This window comes from Pectinophora gossypiella, chromosome 1 (assembly GCF_024362695.1).
Source record: "Pectinophora gossypiella chromosome 1, ilPecGoss1.1, whole genome shotgun sequence".
In the NCBI taxonomy this organism is placed as follows: domain Eukaryota; kingdom Metazoa; phylum Arthropoda; class Insecta; order Lepidoptera; family Gelechiidae; genus Pectinophora; species Pectinophora gossypiella.
The window spans coordinates 5,856,677-5,876,234 of record NC_065404.1 but is presented as its reverse complement, the minus strand read 5'-3'; the positions used below and the strand labels follow the sequence as shown (position 1 = coordinate 5,876,234).

Here is a 19,558-nt window from a genome sequence, read left to right as displayed (position 1 = left end):
CCAATTTGTGCAATAAAGTATTTGTTATGTTAAGCAGATGGTCTCGGCTACTACTTAAGTGTGTAATAGTTACATAACTTATGCTAGGGGCCTTTTGAGGGTCAATATTATCTCTGATACCAGGGTTGATGACGTCAATCATTGGTCTTTAAACCTACACGAGAAAAGAGAGAAAATCGTTATCTATTATTTAGTTACAAGTAATTTTTAAGTGGAGCTGAAATAACTAATTGGGACCCAGTGATTCACGTCAATAAAATTGATTTAACTAATATAACTCAATTAAGTACGGTCACGAGCATTAATATGTATACGCTTTGGTACCATGTCACATTAACTTTTTTGAAAAATTGAACTATAAGTCTCAGTAAATGTCAAATATGTTAGTGCGACAGAGTCCTAAAGTGGGTATATTATATTGCTCATGACTGTACTTAGAAGCAGTTGTTTTTCTATTTATTATTATACACAATTACACACACCACACACAACTCCTACCGTCATACCCTTCACTTTGTAAGGGGAGAGCTGTGACTGACAGTGGGCGTATGAACATGCCCTTTTTTGCTTTCATTTATGCGATATCCGCCTTCTAACATGTTTGCCATCATATAAACATACTTACGTATAAGTACATGAGTACGTATACATACGGTAAGAGAGATGTCGGAAGACCGGTGCTTCGATTTAAAGATTGCGTCAAAAGAGACATGAGCTCATTTGGAATTTACCACGAGGCATGGGAGGAGCTCGCCGAAAGAAGCGTGTGCTCGATGGACGCGACACTCATGATCACACCTGGTTTGACACACTGGCGAGCAGGAAAATGAAACGCCATCAAACCGACAACAATCCACCAGTTGGAGACTTCTCCTGCAGAGTGTGCGGTAGAGTTTGCCGCTCTAGGATTGGCTTGCACAGCCATGAAAGAAAGTGCATTTCTTCGAGGCAATGAGGTCATAAATCGTCTGAAACAGATGTATAAGGCCAATGAGAGAGTGACAATGTACCGAATAGTGAGGGGGACGTTTCAGCTCATGATTCTGAATTGATAGCATGCGGAATTTTCCGTCGCAAAACTATGAAAATAATTAAAATATACCACTAACTTTTCATGAGTTCTGCGACGGAAAATTCCACTTGATATTAACTCACTCACTGTCTGAATTATCCCTCTCAGTTTTCGGTGCGCGGTGTCACTAACACCCTGTATATATGTTAATATTGTCATGTCGTAGTTATCGAATACAGGATAATATTATCCTGCCTAATGTGATGGAATATTTGGAAGCAATATGGGCTTGCGACCTGTCGCTACATAGATTCTCTTATGGGGTTTGTGCATAACATAAAATTTACTTTAAGACACTTTAATTTTATATAAAACGTCACATAAATCTCTATAGCAGATTGCAAGATAATTCATTAACAGTCGGTCGTTGAACTCAGATAAAAAATAAAAGAAAGCTAAAAGCACTATTCTTTCCGAGCGGCTCCTTTAGCTTCTCCAGTTTGGAATAAATTGCAAACGAAAAGCAAAAGCGACGTTATTTCAAGCTTACTTTTACTGTTTGTTTTACTGAAATAGCTATTAATTTAAAACCCCAGTGAGTTAAAAGATAAAAGAGATAACAATAGCAATGAAATATCTTGTTACATGCTATAGGTACGTATCTGTCAAAGTATATGTATATTACCTACACATACCCATACCTGCTTACACAGGTTACTGTTATTTTTATATATATTAAAGAAGATAAAACTTGAAGGTCAAATGTAGGCTGCAGCACTGTATGAGTGTTTCTAAATTTTTAACATACTGTCCAGCTAAAATTCGTAATAAATTGCTATAATATGTGAATCAACGTGGAGTGTATCCCGTTTGAAGGATGAGTTACGAAAAGAAAAGCCATCGAAAAAACAGTTTTGATTGAAAATAACCTTTTCTATCTTTTCTTCTTTCCGATCGGAATGAATATAACACTATGATTTTGCAGTTAAATACTACACAACGGGTTATAAAAATATAACCAAGAGAATATTATGTTTGTTTACTCAAATAGTATGAGGGGAACTGTCAAAATTTATGAACACTCAACAGTAGCGACGCCTGATGGGAGAAATAGGCAGTTTTTATTCTCATTGGTGGAAAGGGAAACGAACTTTTTTATTATTAAGTATTTTGTTATATATTTGTGTAGATATACTTTAGGCGGCGTAAAAACCTCTGGCAAATGGGTAGGCTAATAACTCGAATTCGAGTTATTAGCCTACCCATTTGCCAGAGGTTTTTACGAATAAAATTTATTCGTAGGAACAACCCGAAATGAAGCACCATGGTAGAGTATGCTCCATACTCCTTCCGTTGATTGAAGCAAGCCTGTGCTTGGCAGTGAGACGCATACAGGGTATTAGTGACATTGTAACGATATCTTTCAAGGATGATTCAGACCATGATTCTGAGTTGATATCAAGTGGAATTTTCCGTCGCAAAAGTATGGAACTGAAAATAATTAAAAAAAAAAAACACAAAAACATCATTAATTTTCCGACAGGAAAATCCACGTGATATCAACTCAGAATCATGGTCTGAATCATCCCTCAAATATTTCGGTACGATGTTACTAACACCCTATTTTTATTTGTATGTTTGTGTAGGTATACCCACAACCACCAATATGACGTAACTTGCCTCAGTGGTGAAAAGATTTGCTTATCTGAAATGGCCACCCACTCCTCGTTGTGTGATGCTTTCGCAAATTGCCCAATGTACACCGAATACGAAATTCAGAACCTTACTGTGACCATGGACTTCCGATTGCATTCAAATAGTATTTCTGAACTTTGAACAGATGAAAGCAAGTTGTCTTTTCATGTTTTACCACTATTTCCGTCTGTTGACACTACACTGCGCCTATTTATTGGTCTAAAACCTACTCTCTATTAGTTATTTAGTTTTATTCCTTTCTGTAATGCACAACATAGGTCTTGTAAAAAGTGCTGGTTTAGTAAATAACGTAATCATCATCATCATCATCACCAGCCCATTAACGTCCCCACTGCTGGGGCACGGGCCTTCCCTATGGATGGATAGGAAGATCGGGCCTTAAACCACCACGCGGGCCCGGGGCGGATTGATGGTTATTAACGACTGCTATGCAGTCAAGACCAACGGCTTAACGTGCCTTCCGAAGCACGGAGGAGCTCGAAATAAAAACTTTTTTTTTGTTGTCACCCATTCTATAACCGGCCTTTGCGAAAGTTGCTTAACTTCAACAATCGCAAACCGAGCGCGTTTACCGCTGCGCCACTGAGCTCCTCAAATAACGTAATATCTTCATTTAATAATTCGTAGGCTGTTTTCAATAACAAATAAACTTCTGCCCAGTGTAGAATGTAAGTCGCTTCATTATGTATTACACTGGGTTATGTCCTTATGAGAAAATGTTTAAACTGATAAGTACTATTAACGTAGTAGCAAATGTTCACTCAGCACAAATACACACGGCCTTGTGACTCAAATATTTGAATGCGATTCAGCGAAATTTCGTGTCTCGCCACAATTTCTGAGGCGCTTCATTACATATTCTGTTAACCCTGTCAGCCCCAAGCAGAAGCTACGGGTTTAATTTGACTGCACAACCAACTACATATGCCTAATTACCTGCAGTTCAAATACGACTTGCCTTCCATATAATGAGCTTTAAAATTGGGATCTCACGTCAAACATACGAATGTTTGCAAGTCAAGGAACGTTTTAATTACCTTAGTCTTCCGTTTCTTTGTGCGGAAGTTAATAATAAATGAAAGTGGGTGGATACTCGTATTTGCATTCCAAGGAGATTTATAGCAACAAAGGTACGCTTATTACTAAGTCATTGTTATCCGGAAAGTCACGAATGTCGAGGGAAATAATGATCATGGCTCAATTAACTTATTGTTGACTGTGATTTCGGCATTAATAAAGTTAAATACAATGAAAAAGTGACGTACACACGGTGTTAGTGACATCGTAACGAAAACTTTTAGGGACGATTTCGACCATGATTCTGAGTTGATATCAAGTGGAATTTTCCTTTGCAAAATTATGAAACTGAAATTAATTAAAAAAAACACTAAAATTTTCATGAATTTTTCGACAGGAACTTCCACTTGATATCAACTCATAATCATGGTCTGAATCATCACCCCCCCTCAGTATTTTTTACGACGTCACTAAGACCCTGTATTATTACAAAAGAGACGTCAAGACAATTGACGATTTTCTATTTACCCAAAAACTGAAATTCGGCCTTATTTATCCACCTATCTATTCGGCTCACGATTTCCGGAAAGTCAATACTCCAACTTGGTTAATCAGCCGGCGTATGTTCCGGGGAAAGACGTCAATTCCATCAACATTGTAACTCGTCCCTGGGGCGACCTTTCACCGGTACACTGACACAAACAAATGCGTTGTCTCATCAGTCGAATTCCGTATATCCCTTCTTCGAATGGCAGGCGAGCGTATCCGACTGACAAATAGGTTTGCTCTAGAATTCTACAATAATGTTATAAAAAAGGCTGAATATGTTTGTGGATGCTTGTATTGCGGTGACAAAAGAATGATACCTATCTTTTTTTTATGTCACTGCTTACTAGACTTATTGCCGATTTGCCTTGGAGGGCGTTCACAAGGCTAGAATGATATATCATCCTTTTATCACGTTTTATTTTATGATTGATTGATAAAAATATGTCTGCCATAATCCTGAGCGACGACCGTAATGACACATCATAAGTGACATTTTTTAGAGAAAAGTTATCCTGGATGGATTACAGGATTAGTTCTAAACTATACTTATCTTATATTTAGTGCTTATATTGTCGGTGACTTAGTCCGCGTGGAATTTAGTTAATACTAATATAATATTACGGTGGTTTTTCCCTTGAAAGTAGAGATACCTACTCTAAGTCCGCGCCTGAAAAGTATTTTATCTTTGTCTTCGTCACTATTTCGATTATTATAATCAGTGATCAGGATAGGTAGTGCCATCTGGGGTCAATAACCCTGAATGTTGTGGTTAATCCATATTAACCACAACCACTAAGATAAGATAAAAGAGAACCTATCCCGATCACTGATTATATGTCTATACATGACCACGAGATTTTTGAGATTTCGAGATTAGGTTACTTATATTATAAAATTGTCCTTCTTGAAAGTTTAAAAAAATCATAAGCAAATAAAATAAAAGTGTGCCATTATAAACAAAAACAATACAAATACGTAATAAAGAAATTACTAAAATGATTCAAAAATGGAAATAAATGTTTAACAAAACAAATAGAATATCGTGTTTCGAGATTCAAGATTTAGGAGACATATCCATGTTAAGACAAATCTCGCAAATAGCACCATCTCTCCCGATCACTGATTACAATTTATTCCAAGTCAGTCCAGTGGTTTAGGCTTCAAAAGTATGTACAGATAAACTAACTTTCACATTTGTTTAATAATTCTTGCAAATCCTGTGTAGTGCAATATATTTTCTTTTGTTGGATTTTTAATTCATTAATTTTGTAACGTTTTCATGTAGTATTCAATTTAAAAGTAAAAACTATATACGAACTACTCTCATTAGAAGCGAGGACCGGTCATCAAGAGCCACGCTGCTGCGTTCCATATTTTTCCTTTCATACCTTTTTAATTGCTGCAGTTTTAATTTCCATAACATTCCAGTCACCTTCCACCAACTAACGATATTTATGTTTTGGTTGTGAGAATCGCAATTTAATTCCCCGATGTATAGGGTACACACATATATAAATACCCTATAAAAGAAAGATATATCTTTCTAATTATGTATCTTACTTGTCATATCCGACAACAGCGATCTCAGACTCTTCTCTCGTGCGCTGGAATGTGACTGGCAAAGCCAAACTTTGTTTGAAACACCCGGTCACATTGGAGGTAGAATAGCTGTCCACAGCCCGAGTTCGACTCCGAGTGTCATAGGGTACATAGGTACTTAGTATCCATTACTATTTGGTAACTACAAAAGAGGGTACATGTTGTCCCTTGATTATATACTTGGCTTTGGCTTGTGGCTTTTATAAAACTTCAATATGTCATTATTGGACTAGAGCTCTGCGAAAGTTAATCTACACTTGTATAGAAACTACTCAACAGCATAAACAGCCTATATACGCCCCACTGCTGGGCACAGGCTCCACATTTTATAACAATTTATCACAAATTTCAGCTGGACAGTATGGACAACTGTCAAAATTTAGAGACACTCAATAGTGCTGCCGCCTCCATATGAGTTTCTAGTTTTTATCTTCATTGTCTATCGCGCTGCATATATTCCGTCTATATCGTCTATCCGGCGGGAAACAGGCCATAGATCTCTATGTAATGGACTGAAATGACCGCTCGCCATTCATGTTATGCCTCACTGTGTCGATTGTTTCCTCTAACAGCCAATACTGACAATACCATTATAATGGCGTATCCTACGTATCCACCTCTCAATACAGCTATTGTCTACGCATCTATTGTGCAAACAAGCGATGTAGCGTGATAATTGATGATAAATAGTTATACTAAATATATACATAAGTACTGGATGAACTCGTGTCCGTAATCCGCATTACAGAGGGTGGAAATTTAATTTTGTATTGTGATGCACTGTGTGAACTGTGTTGTGACAAAATCGAACCTATCTGTTCTGTGGTCGTGACCAGTTATTTGCTTATTCTGCGAAATTTTCATCATATAGTATGATATGTCGTCATAAGACCCAGTTTATTCTTTACGACCTTATTTAAGTTTGTGTTTTCAACATCTCATGGGTCGTCTTATGAGTTCGAATTCATGTTTGGTTCATAGATAATGTGGAGGTCCTTGTCTATGTAGATAATTGATATATCTTGTTTTCCAGCATTTATGCCCGGATAATGGAAAAAGGCTCGCTCCCTGTTAACATAATAATAATAATAAAAACTTTATTGCACAAAAAGTCATCATCATCAGCCGTACGACGCCCACTGCTGGGCATAGGCCTCCCCCAAGGATCTTCACGACGATCGGTCCTGCGCTGCCCGCATCCAGCGGCTTCCCGCGACCTTCACCAGATCGTCGGTCCACCTTGTAGCGGGCCTACCCACTGAGCGTCGTCCGACACGTGGTCGCCACTCCAGAACCCTTCCGCCCCAGCGGCCATCGGTTCTCCTCGCTATGTGTCCTGCCCACTGCCACTTCAGCTTTGCAATTCTCCGAGCCATGTCGGTGACTTTAGTTCTTCTGCGGATCTCCTCATTTCTGATTCGATCGAAAAACATTTATATAAAATCACTTACAACTAGAATTATGTGCTGTTACAAAGTAATAATATTAAAAATTAGACTGTGGTTCCCAAACTAAGCACATGGGACTTAAACATAACTGGCGATGGCTAAGCCTTTAGGAATGCAGGCATGATGCTATATCATGTTATATTTATAAGACATGATGGGTTGGTAACCTCAGGTTTAGACGTAGGCTTTTATGAGCGTTTGTGTAACTTCCTCAGTTATTAGGAAATGAGTTATTTCGACAACTATTAATTAAATGGATATTAGCAATCGGTATATACAAACAATGGAACAAGCAAGCGTTTGAGTTGGCAACTCAAACGGAATTCTGCTTGTTAATTAAGTTAGAGTAGACCGTTCTACGCTCTTTTGCAAACGGAGTCAAACTTGTACGGAATACCAATTACAAGTTGGTAAAGAAAAATACGCCGAAAGATCGGTCTCGTGATGAATCCCGGATAGCTCTTGTGATTCAGTGAAAATGGTATAAAGGTATATCTACGTGGAATGTATTTACTATCTTAAAACCCTGTACCACGAGCTGGGTTTCCTTGTGAACACAATGCACCACGATATCGGGTTGGACTGGTTGAAATGGGTGCTTGTAGGGCTCTAGCTAGAATATCACCGATTGAGAAATTGGTCGGTGTGCTGCGGAACGGAAGGCGATTGGGACAACCACCGGTCTACACGCCCTATCTATGGAGTAATGAAGGCGATTACTGCACCGACAAGAGCGCAGCTCTTAAATAAAGAGAGAGACACGTTAGTATGCAGATTGTAGAAGAAGAAGAAGGCAAGTGTTGCCATACTTAAATATAAAATATAAATTTGTCGGGGATGCCAGCAATAGTTTCAGTGAGAACTTTAATATTTAGAAATATCTTCGTCAATATTGCTTATTGTTGTTATTACAGCAAACTATTTTCAACAACAACAATGAGTAAGTTTTTAAAGAATTTAGTGTAGAACTTTGTCGTTCTCTAGAGTTTTCGAAGCGATATTGGCCGTAGGAATTATAGGTTTCGTGATTACTGGAACAAAGTATTAAATAGCCGTCCGTTTTATAACCAATAAGTATATAAATTATTTAACGTTATCAGAAGATTTTATAGTTTGATTTATTTAGTTAAATATAGCTTGATTAATTTGATAACAGCAGGACAGGAACAGATTGTACAGCTTTATACCTTGTTAAACGTAACATAAATGTTATACACAAAGGGAAAATTAAATCGAAAAATTTGACTCTAACGGGACTTGAACCCGTAGCTCTTGTTAAATCAAAAATCATTTATTTCAGACATGATGGTCCATATTACATTAATTAATTACACACTTAAAAAAATATAAATAAAATAAAATTAAATTAAAATCAAAATTAAAACCAAAATTAAAATACAATAAAATTAAAATTACACAATTACTAGTAGTTTTTGTTTGTCAGTAAATGCATCATACAACGATGGCACATGTACTGACAGTCAAACCTACTCGCAAACACGCTCAGGACGCTGTCGGGCCTGGCCCGCACCCTGCGCACCAGGGATGTGCTGCGTTTCCGCATGATGGTGTAGAAGCAGTCCATCCTTGCATCCGCAAACATCCCTGATGCGATACAGAAACGAGGCAGCCCCACCAGCACCCGGAACGCGTTATTATATTGAACTCTCAGGGCGTTATACTGTTTTTGCGTATGATTGACCCACAGCGCGCTCGTGTAAAAGTTGGTACAGTAAGCTCGGAAAAGAGTAAGTTTTACTTCGGTGGAGCAACGTGCTAACCTGCGGGCTATCATGTTAAGCCGGCACGAGTGTGTTAACCATTACACCACCGAGTCCATCTCCTGTCCATTCGAAATTTTCGATCTATATTAAACCGGTGCTAGTGCCATCGATGTAAATATAAAGGATGTACAAATAGATACGACTTTATACCAGGAAGGGTCACTTTAAGGGTACGGTAAACTCGGGCGTGTATCACACGAGTCAGACCAACTTATGCTGGATAATTCTACAAATTTGTTCATTACCCACTGTAAGTGGATCGCGCGCGTGTCAACGTGTGCCGATGGGTCTTACCAACTTACTGGGCGATAAACAAGTTTGTAGTGTTATCCAGCATAAGTTAGTCCAACCCGTGCAAGGTTTAGCGGACGGCCTAAGTACTTTTCTATAAGCAGTTTTAAATACTTTCTAGAGGCCAAAGGTCAGGTTACTCATGTATTGGTAGGTATATCGCATTAAAGCTTGTTTCACATTGTTGTTGTTCTACTCATATTATAGTACAACATTGAAGAGATTGGAACAGTTCTATGTTGGAATTATCGATAAGCGTGGCACAAAACTCATTGGCAATGACCTCATTGCCTACTCATATCTGGGAAGCTCCAAAACCTCAAACATCGCCGAAGGGTGACATGTATTTGTGTTTTTACAGATTGCATTTCGATGAGTGTTCTCAGGAAGTGCACGAACTGATTCTACCTTCACTTTTCCGCCATCAGACGACACGGCGCGGGGAGGGATTCCATCCATATGTGACATTCCTCCTCTTCGAATCGCTGGATTCGCTTCTGCCTTCATTATACGAATTGACAAAGAATGGAATTCTCTTCCTGCGTCATTGTTTCCCGATACATTTGATAAGCCAGTCATTAAAAACTATTGTATTTCTTTGTTTTGGTAACATAAGTACGTATACTAGCTAGCTTAAGTAACATAAATATCCAGGAGAGAGGCATCATAGGCTGTAATACAAGTATTCATATACTTAGTCAGCTATGGTACCTACCTATTTATATCTGTGTCTAAGACTAAGCCATGTTAGGGAAAGAATTGTGGCAATAAATTATTATTATTATTACATACCTCTATAATTTGGGGACTTTCAAGGCAAAAGTGAATAGGCACTATTTCAGTTTCTGTGCTCCACCTTAGACCACATTACTGCTTTAGAACAGGCTGGATCGTGGTCAAACGCACTCAAATATTTTGATAATAATAAAAAAATAATTCAAAGTATTCACGAAAACAAAATTGCCAATAATAACTTTATCTTCAAACTTTCAAATTCAATAATAGCGCAGCCGCGTACTCTCAGAAAGTTCTAGAACTTGTCTATATTAGGCGTTGGAACATCGAGCAAGACGGGATAGACGGAACTATGCAAGTGGCAACGAGAAATTAAGTCGGCATTTGATAAGCAAGTGCTGCGGGCACCACAACTTTTATTAAAATTTCTGTACTGGCACCAGCGCATTTTGCTCTAATATTTTTAACTTGGTTTTATTTCGGAAATGTCTTTATTCAGCTTATCTTTGTTACTATCAGGTGCCTACTGTTTTTTTCTGTAAGTCTAAGTTTTTATACTACACATAGAGGCGGCCAATCAGCTCACGACAACAAACTTCAAAGTCTCGATACGGACCCCGCCGGCGTGGTCGACGCTTTCTCACTTGCAGATTTACTATGACTTGTCAATTAGTTTTACACTTTTGTATCGCGTTTCTTTGTATTGATAAAATTCAAAAGCAGAGAATTTCTGAGCTGATAAATACACCATTTTGATGCTAAATATATCGTTTGAGAATAGTCTTAATTTCATATCCGTTTGGTAGGTTTATGCCTGCAGCACAACTGTTGCGAGTGGCAGCAAACGCAAAATTAGCTTCGTATTTGATAAACGCAATACTGCGGGGCGTACCACTTTTATTAAAGTCATGGCAGTTCCGCTGGCGCCAGCGCATTATCCTTTATTATTCTTCTAGATTTTAATTTTCTTCACTTGCTCTGGTATGAGGTTTGTAACTGAAGAGCGTTTCTTTAAATTCACATTTAGCATAGCCTTTGGCTTTTAGTATCTACGTACCTATAGTATAGTATGGTATATACCATACTTATATAAGTATGCATGTGTCACAATGCGCTGCCATTGCATTGTGGGTTTGCATAACGTCATTCAACATTTATAAAGTAGACACTTTTATTCATCAGGAGTGACTGCAGCTGCTGAAATTACGCATATTTTCTAAATAACGTAGTAACTCTATACCCACTCTGTTAGGACAGGTGTGATAATGTATTTTTTTATTTAGTTAGGAAGTACAGCTAAATAGTACAAGATGAAGTCACTAGTGGCTATATGATACCTAATTATATATCTTCACCTATGCTGCAAATGCTTAGCTAAATTGTCGTCGTCGTCGTAGTAGACGACGATAGAATGTTATATATAGAGGTATGTTTTTTAACTTTCTTAGTGTAGCTTAGCAACAGAATGCATCACGAAAAGCCGAAAAGCCTCCCTCTACAGCCGCTAGCAAATGGGGCGGTACTTAATCATAGCCTCTATGCGGCCCGTACAGAGCTCGTACGTACTTTCGGATACAAAACGGGACGTGGTCGACAGACTTTTAAAACTTTTCTCGTAGAAGTTCCGAGTTAGTAGCGAACCGTCGCCGCTACTTTGTTCCGCCGGTGAACATAGACACCGACGGATTGCGATGCATTAACTTCCTGACTGAATTTGAATGATAAAGCCTGACTTTAAGAGGGAATGGGGTGTATTCAACTTTGCTGCATATTCATATAGGTACTGTAACAAAAGCTGAAGAGTTTTTTTTGTATGAAGGTTTTAAAATGTTAGCAGTTTCGCTCTAGCCGTTCACAAAATAGCCTAAGGGTAAGGGCGAAAAGATTCTAGGTGCTATGTTTTTGAGGAAAAAACAGTGCGGATGTAAATATGAAAATCCGGACAATACTTATTTGTATCTCACTAGACTTGTCACTACTATTTCATGATAAGTGAGTGTTGGTTGTTCGTAGTTACGTCTTATATCTTCGCCGTTCGTTTACAAGTTATTAAAATACATATTTCAAAAACTAAATTCCAAATCATTTTCTCGATATTACTATTATAAGTAGTAGTAGTAGTGTTGTGTATTGTAGTAGTGTTGTGTAGTGTGTATTGTAGTCGTAGAATATTATGTACAATAATTTGTCGACCCAACATCGACCCTATTGTACAGGAAATAAATAACTAATATTGCTACTAGTATGTAGGTATCGATATATTGATACACTTCTATCACATACCTTACACACACAGGCGTACACGAGGCAATCTCCATACATTCAATGGGGCTAACTCCAATGATTATATCGTAATTTAGCTAAGAAAAACGTTGTGGAAAACTCCTTTCATAATTTCGTCTTGCGCTGAAATTGGATTCCTAAACAGCTTTCAGAATTCGAATCCAGTATTGAACGCTGAATGTAAGAACTTCAGAAAATACCTCTCGAAGTCTATAGACTCGTATGCCTACAAACGATTTCGTTATTGAATAACCAAATTCATTTGACAAGATAACCTTAAGGTTGTTCGATGCTTTGATATAATTTTGGTCGGCATTTGTTTTACATACACGTGTAATATCGACAGAATGGATTTGAAAATTATATTCGTGGAATTACCAGTTATTGCTTTGTGGAATCTCTTTCACCCCATTATGGAAAAGAGTCGATCGACTGAACCGTCCACAGACAGCCTCAGAATTCTTGAATTTGGGTTGGGTTTGGTTTCGTTTCAAATTCGAAATTCAAACAATTCCTCTGTTTCGATTCGGCTTCAACGTTTCTTACCGGGGTGTTAAAAAGGCCACATTGAGTCAATACATCTAAAAAGCTATTTTACAATTGACATTTGTTGCTATTTGACATTTATTGACATTGCGCACTTTCTTTCGTATGCGCATGCTTTAATGTGGCCTTTTTAGACCTCTGGCTCCTGGTCATAATAACAGAAAATACCTACGTTGAGAGAAATTATGGTAAAAAAATAAATATATTTTTATTTCGTATTCCGCAGGTGAACATCAGCAATACTTGGGTGCTACCAGAGGAAGGGTTCCCGGTGTTCTACCGCTACTTCAGGGACCGCATCTCTTGGTACGAAGCCGACGCCGTCTGCCAGTTCCACCATGCTAACCTTGTCACAGGTCAGTGCCTGCACTATTGCTTATAACCCGACCCATTTAACTACACCTTATTGTTATGCAACCTCCTTGAAGCGAGGTGTCTAATTAATTCGTAAGGGTTATGTTTGAGAGGAGCTCGGTGGCGCAGCGGTAAACGCGCTCGGTCTGCGATTGTTGAAGTTAAGCAACTTTCGCAAAGGCCGGTCATAGGATGGGTGACCACAAAAAAAAAGTTTTCATCTCGAGCTCCTCCGTGCTTCGGAAGGCACGTTAAGCCGTTGGTCCCGGCTGCATTAGCAGTCGTTAATAACCATCAATCCGCACTGGGCCCGCGTGATGGTTTAAGGCCCGATCTCCCTATCCATCCATAGGGAAGGCCCGTGCCCCAGCAGTGGGGACGTTAATGGGCTGATGATGATGAACCTGCAGTATACTCTATAGGTACTTAATACAGTATTCTATATAATGGCAGGGTGAAATTTTGTAACGATCATTTTGTTATCCTTTCCTTATTATTATGTTCAATAAAACCTTATAAGGCCAGATTTCCAGACACAATGGTAACAAAAGGGATAAAATTTTAAATGAACTTTGGGCCTTACGACTTAAGAAATAAACCATACTTTTGACTACTGTCAAATAAGTAGGTTCATATTTTATCATCTCAATAATGATAGCTATAGATTATGTCGTCAAAATACAATAGTTGGTATTGAATAATAATTATAATGATCGCATGTAAAAAATCGCATTTTGGGTTCATAGTTATATTTTTAATATCTTCTTCTTATAGTGTAGGTTGTGAGGTGGAATACCATCAGCCTCATCAACCCTGGTGTTAGGGTTATGATTGAGCCACCAAAGGCCCCTGACGTGCCTCATGTAACAATTACTCACTTACATCAGTAAATAGTAACCCGGACCAACGGCTTAACGGGCCTTCCATAGCACGGATCATCTTACTTTCGGACAATCAGGTGGTCAGCCTGTAATATCCTAACCAAACTAGGGATTACAAAGTGATTTTTGTGATATGTCCCCACCGGGTTCGAACCTGGGGTCTCCGGGTCGTGAGTCAAACGCTTAACCACTGGACCACAGAGGCTGTTTTTTGATATTAAATCCTGTGTTTGTGTATTGCAACAATCTGAGCAACATTAAAAGCTTGTATCACGCGCTCGTACGTAAGTGAATCATCCATCAATGTCTGCAAAGTGTATTACAGATTTTAAAAGAGTATATACCTCTATAAATATAAGCAAACGCCTACCACGTTATTTTCTACAATTAATTTTCCATTAAAAATTCTTTGCTACGTCGGGGTTGGATAAGATTATGGAAAGTTAGGATAGCATTTATAAGTTAGTAACTTCTCGGGGTGATTATTTTTCGTGTTAAAACAAGGAGTAAGCAAACTTGGAACGAGGCATGTACCTATTTAAATAATCTATCGCTTAATAGGATTTTAAGGAATACAAAGAGGGTTATCAGGAGATCGTATCGAGCTTTGTCTTTGTTTCCTAAGAACATTATAACGTTGTTTGGGAGTGAAAGTGGTTATCGTAACAACCACTAGTCAGAGGAAGTCAGCTGTGTGAGGGTAATTAAGTATTCACGAGCTTCCGTCTAAAGTTTTCCGTGATTCATTTTGAATCAAACAGATTTGTGCTAAAAATAAATTGCTTCCAGAAAGTCGTTTAGATTGATTCCTGAGCGGAAAAGTTTAATAGAAGCGTTTTTGTACTTGGATTAATCTTTAACTCTTGTTTCAAAGCTACGTGTAATCTTTAATATTTAAGTAATAGATAAATCCGCTCCGTAGGGTAATAAAAAATAATGCAGATCTGATGAATCATTTTATCAAAACTAAGTAGGACAAGATAATCTGGGTATAAAAAATAAAATAAAAATAATATTTATTTCTCCCACTAGCTTAGAACTTAAATACAATATCCAACGTATACGGGTACAGATTAATGAAGCAGGTGAGAAACTGGTGTCTGTGATAGGCGCAGGCCTGTGTTACACATCACCAGGCCCAACCTTTGACAACCTTCGATATTATCATCATCATCATCGCCAGCCCATTAACGTCCCCACTGCTGGGGCACGGGCCTTCCCTATGGATGGATAGGGAGATCGGGCCTTAAACCACCACGCGGGCCCAGTGCGGATTGGTGGTTATTAACGACTGCTAATGCAGCCGGGACCAACGGCTTAACGTGCCTTCCGAAGCACGGTGGAGCTCGAGATGAAAACTTTCTTTTTTTGTGGTCACCCATCCTATGACCGGTCTTTGCGAAAGTTGCTTAACTTCAACAATCGCAGACCGAGCGCGTTTACCGCTGCGCCACCGAGCTCCTCGATTATACGAAACACTAAATGTTCATGTAAATTTACGTCGCATCAACCCGGTTTAGGTCATGCCCCTATTGAAATATACTGCTTAAGATTGTAAGGCGTATTCTTAAGGGATATTATCCACATCCAGTCTCGAGAAGGGAGGTCGGTGTGGCGTAACATTTCAATATCCCGCGGGCCGTTAGGTGTAATCGTCGCCCGTCCAACCGAGACCCCATTACTGCTGATGGTCCCCGCACTTCGAGATACCCGCGATAAATGAACCCAAAGGCACTCACACACAAGTACCCTGCCGATTTCAGGCCCGCAGATACCAGTTGGTGACCCAAAGATCTGTCCTGATACAGATACGCTTCCTTTGTGAATGGGATACCCCAACCTAAGTTACGCCGTATAAATCGATTCAAATGTACTGGAATAAACTAGTGTTAACTATTGAACGTTTATGCAATTGACTTGTAGGTATATATCGGGTTTTATTTAAGCAACACTTTAGCAGCATATCATTGGTTTAATAATACCATGCAACGTTGGCAGATACTGTCAATATATAATGATTTGTAAGCATATGGGGTTTAATATGTTGGGTAACGTTGAGCAATATTGCTAAACATATTGCGCGTATATGTTGTGCGCGTCATTTGTTGTTTAGTGGTTTGGATACCCGGCCTAAAGCTGTAATCGAAGGACAGAGCGTGGGCCTTGCTAAGGTGGATTCAAATCCTCGCAGAGTCATATCATTGAATGTGTTTTCAGCTTCGTGTAGAAATCGTATTTGATACTTCGTGCGGCGAAAGGAAATGTCAAGTTGAAGGGTAAGTACTGGTAATTTTGTGTGATGTTCTGTCGCGGGGCCACCACCTCCAATTCGGTTGAAGACGATATAGATTGGGACCGAATTCAAGACTGAATGATTGTATTGTGAGTGATTGTATCGTAAGGAGGTATTCCTAAGTGTTGTGCGACTGTAAGTACTTACTCTATTTTCGTTTTTTCATAACTCATATTCGTAATTTGTAATTTCACCGATACGAAGAATATTTATTCCGTTTTATGTCCGTGAAGAGGAAAAAATATACTGAACGGAAATTGGGAAGTATTGTGATCATTTTTTATGTTGTGATATCTTCTTAAATTATTTGTCTTTATTTATATTGTTTTGTTTTTTCTCGAAAGAAAACTCTTAGTTTTTTTCATTTTCTACAGTCTTCTTAGAAAAATGCAGATTATATTAAATAAAAACTGCATGCAGATTTTGGAGAATGGCATTCGAACAAATTAATGGACAGACTTCTTATGCAACTAATTTTATACCTAATGTTATTCTTCTGAAATAATTGGCGAAGACGATTCTGATAAACAATGAACAAAGGAAGCCACCTCGCAGGCGGGGTCAGTACAGAGTATATAGGTCGGTATAGGAGCGATTCTCATACGACGAGGATGTTGTATCGAGGAGGGGGTCGTGTGTTGGACATTAGCGGATTACATACGAATCTATGCGACCTTGCCGACGGCTTCACCCTTTTATTTTCACGTGACCTATTGTAGATTTGCCGCATATGGCATTAAGTACGATACTATTTTAAACATTTAATCAACCCTAGAGGTTTGATAACAATAAGTGCTGAATAAGGGAAATCGTCGACTGCGCCGGCGGGGTCGGTATCGGGGTTATGAAGTGTTTGTTGTCGCGAACTAGTTGGCCGCCTCTATGGCTTCAGTAATCGGGTTGTCGATTGCTTTCTTCTAATTGTTTTTTGGAAATTTGATATAATGTTTATTGTCTTGTTTTTGTGTGTGGCGCCCTTTTATAATAAACTATTTCTATTCTATTCTATATTTTCAGTATCATCCCTAAGCGGGATATATTCGGAAGCCGCAACTATCAGGGGATTTGAGTGGTGCGCAGCAAACCGCGATAGGCACTAGAGGGCACTAATTGGGCAGCAATTATTGAACACCATTTCAAACTTAAAATACACCGACAAAATACGAGTCATTCTAACGGACACTTACCGTCTACCGCGTCGGTGCGCAGGGTCGTGTGAGAATAGCCTAATGCTGTCGGTTTAACAACAGAATTCTCTAGTAAAACAATGCCTTATAGTTATTTTCTTCATCATATAGACATGTCATTTGCTTGTACCGGTCAAACATAATGATGATTGCAACATTTTGGTAAGTTTGACTCCCAAAACATCAGCCCGTGAAATATGATAATATAGAAATACGGTCAGGGTCCGAGGTCATTATGTTTTCATAAGCAAGGGTCCTCGTAACCAGTAATGAGGGTCGATATCGAGGCGACTGATTCCCGTCGATTACGCTGGACCCTCGATTTATGACCCCATTTCAAATATTAGGAATACGAAATCCTATGAAAGAATTTACCGAAGCGAAAAATGTTAGTGTACGTAGTTCAGTTTATTGCTCTCGACACATGGGTACCTAAATAAACATAATGCCAGCCAGGCAAGAGAACAACCCTGTAAAATGTGATATTTTTTACGAAACACGATACATTCGTGTGGAATTCGTATATAAGATCACAAGTATGACGTCATCAATGAACGTGGTCAAACGTCGTCTTTGTTATGTACTTAATTCTTAGTTAAAATTCTTACAATACAAAAACGCCTTATTGCATATAAACACAACACTAAAAACACTTATAAATGTAACAAGAGAAGTACAATCGGCGACTTAAAAAACCAAAAAAAAAACTGTACTTAAAATTCAAAAAGAAAAATTAGATTTATTTTTAAAGATTCTATTTCTAGATTAGCATTTTATATTTACCTCACCGTAATGTATTTAGTAAGTGATCAGAACAGCTTGCAGACACCTTTGGTACGATAGATTGTCAGGTCAACATGTTAAGCATCGTTCCCGGCTACTATTTACTTAAGTAAGTTGTCCTTATATGAGGTCATGTCAGGCAGCCGTTGGTGCCTTATTAGTAACCCTGACATCAGGGTTGATGAGATTGATCTCTGAACGCACCCCACACGACAGAAGAAGGTCAACATGTTAGCAATGACATGTTCCGTCTATCGCTTTTTATTCACGCCATGCCCGGGAAGATAATCAGCAGGGCTCGTTTATATCTCTTGGAATTAAATTGGATAATTAAATAATACAATTAAGTACTTTATAAATTCCAGTGAAATACTGTGCTCTGAAATGTGGTTACAGTGGAGCGAATCTGCGCGCTATTAGTACGTGAAATACATCCCATTTATTGGATTTATAGTCAACACAACACCATCCAGTCTCGTTTGTGAATACTAGTGACAAATTGAATACAAAATTCAAAAGACACACATATTTCATTTCTATATAAATTATTATTGTTATATTTCTTCGGTGCCAGTATCATTCTGGACATGGATTATGTTATTTTTAATATGGTGGACAATTTATATAAGCGATAGACTGTCTATTTCCATAAAAAATTACCAATGCGTCTGTATACCCATACTTAACTTTCAATACCAATTTATTCTACCTTTAAATGCACGCTTAGGTAGTATACATTGCAGTTCACCTGATTGTCAACGTTGCCCTGTGTTCAACATTCTTCATACAGAGATCCATTTATAATATTTTTTAGCCAGGCCATTTAATAAGTGAATTGCATCTTTGAGTAACATTTCAACTGTAAATCAAATTGTCAACGGCTTCAATTGAAAACATGAGGCGGGAATATAATAACGCTTTGTCGACAGAATTCTTGACATGTCATTGTGACTCCTTTAAGACCCCAGCAGCCCTTTTGAAACTCCAAGCCCATTGTAAACGTAATCTTCAATTAGTTTTCAAATGCCAAGCTTAGAATGTTTTATTAAAGTTTCTCGTTAGAATAGCCAAATCAAAATA

General features: G+C 38.4%; 1 protein-coding gene across 1 annotated transcript in view; it reads left to right on the top strand.

The window, feature by feature from the left end:
* Positions 1 to 19,558, top strand: part of LOC126376481 (uncharacterized) — a 61,338-nt gene that overhangs the window by 6,013 nt on the left and 35,767 nt on the right. Inside the window, exon 2 of the mRNA XM_050023923.1 lies at positions 13,207 to 13,336. Within this exon, the coding sequence (XP_049879880.1) occupies positions 13,207 to 13,336 (130 nt within the window). The remainder of the gene's footprint in view (positions 1 to 13,206; positions 13,337 to 19,558) is intronic.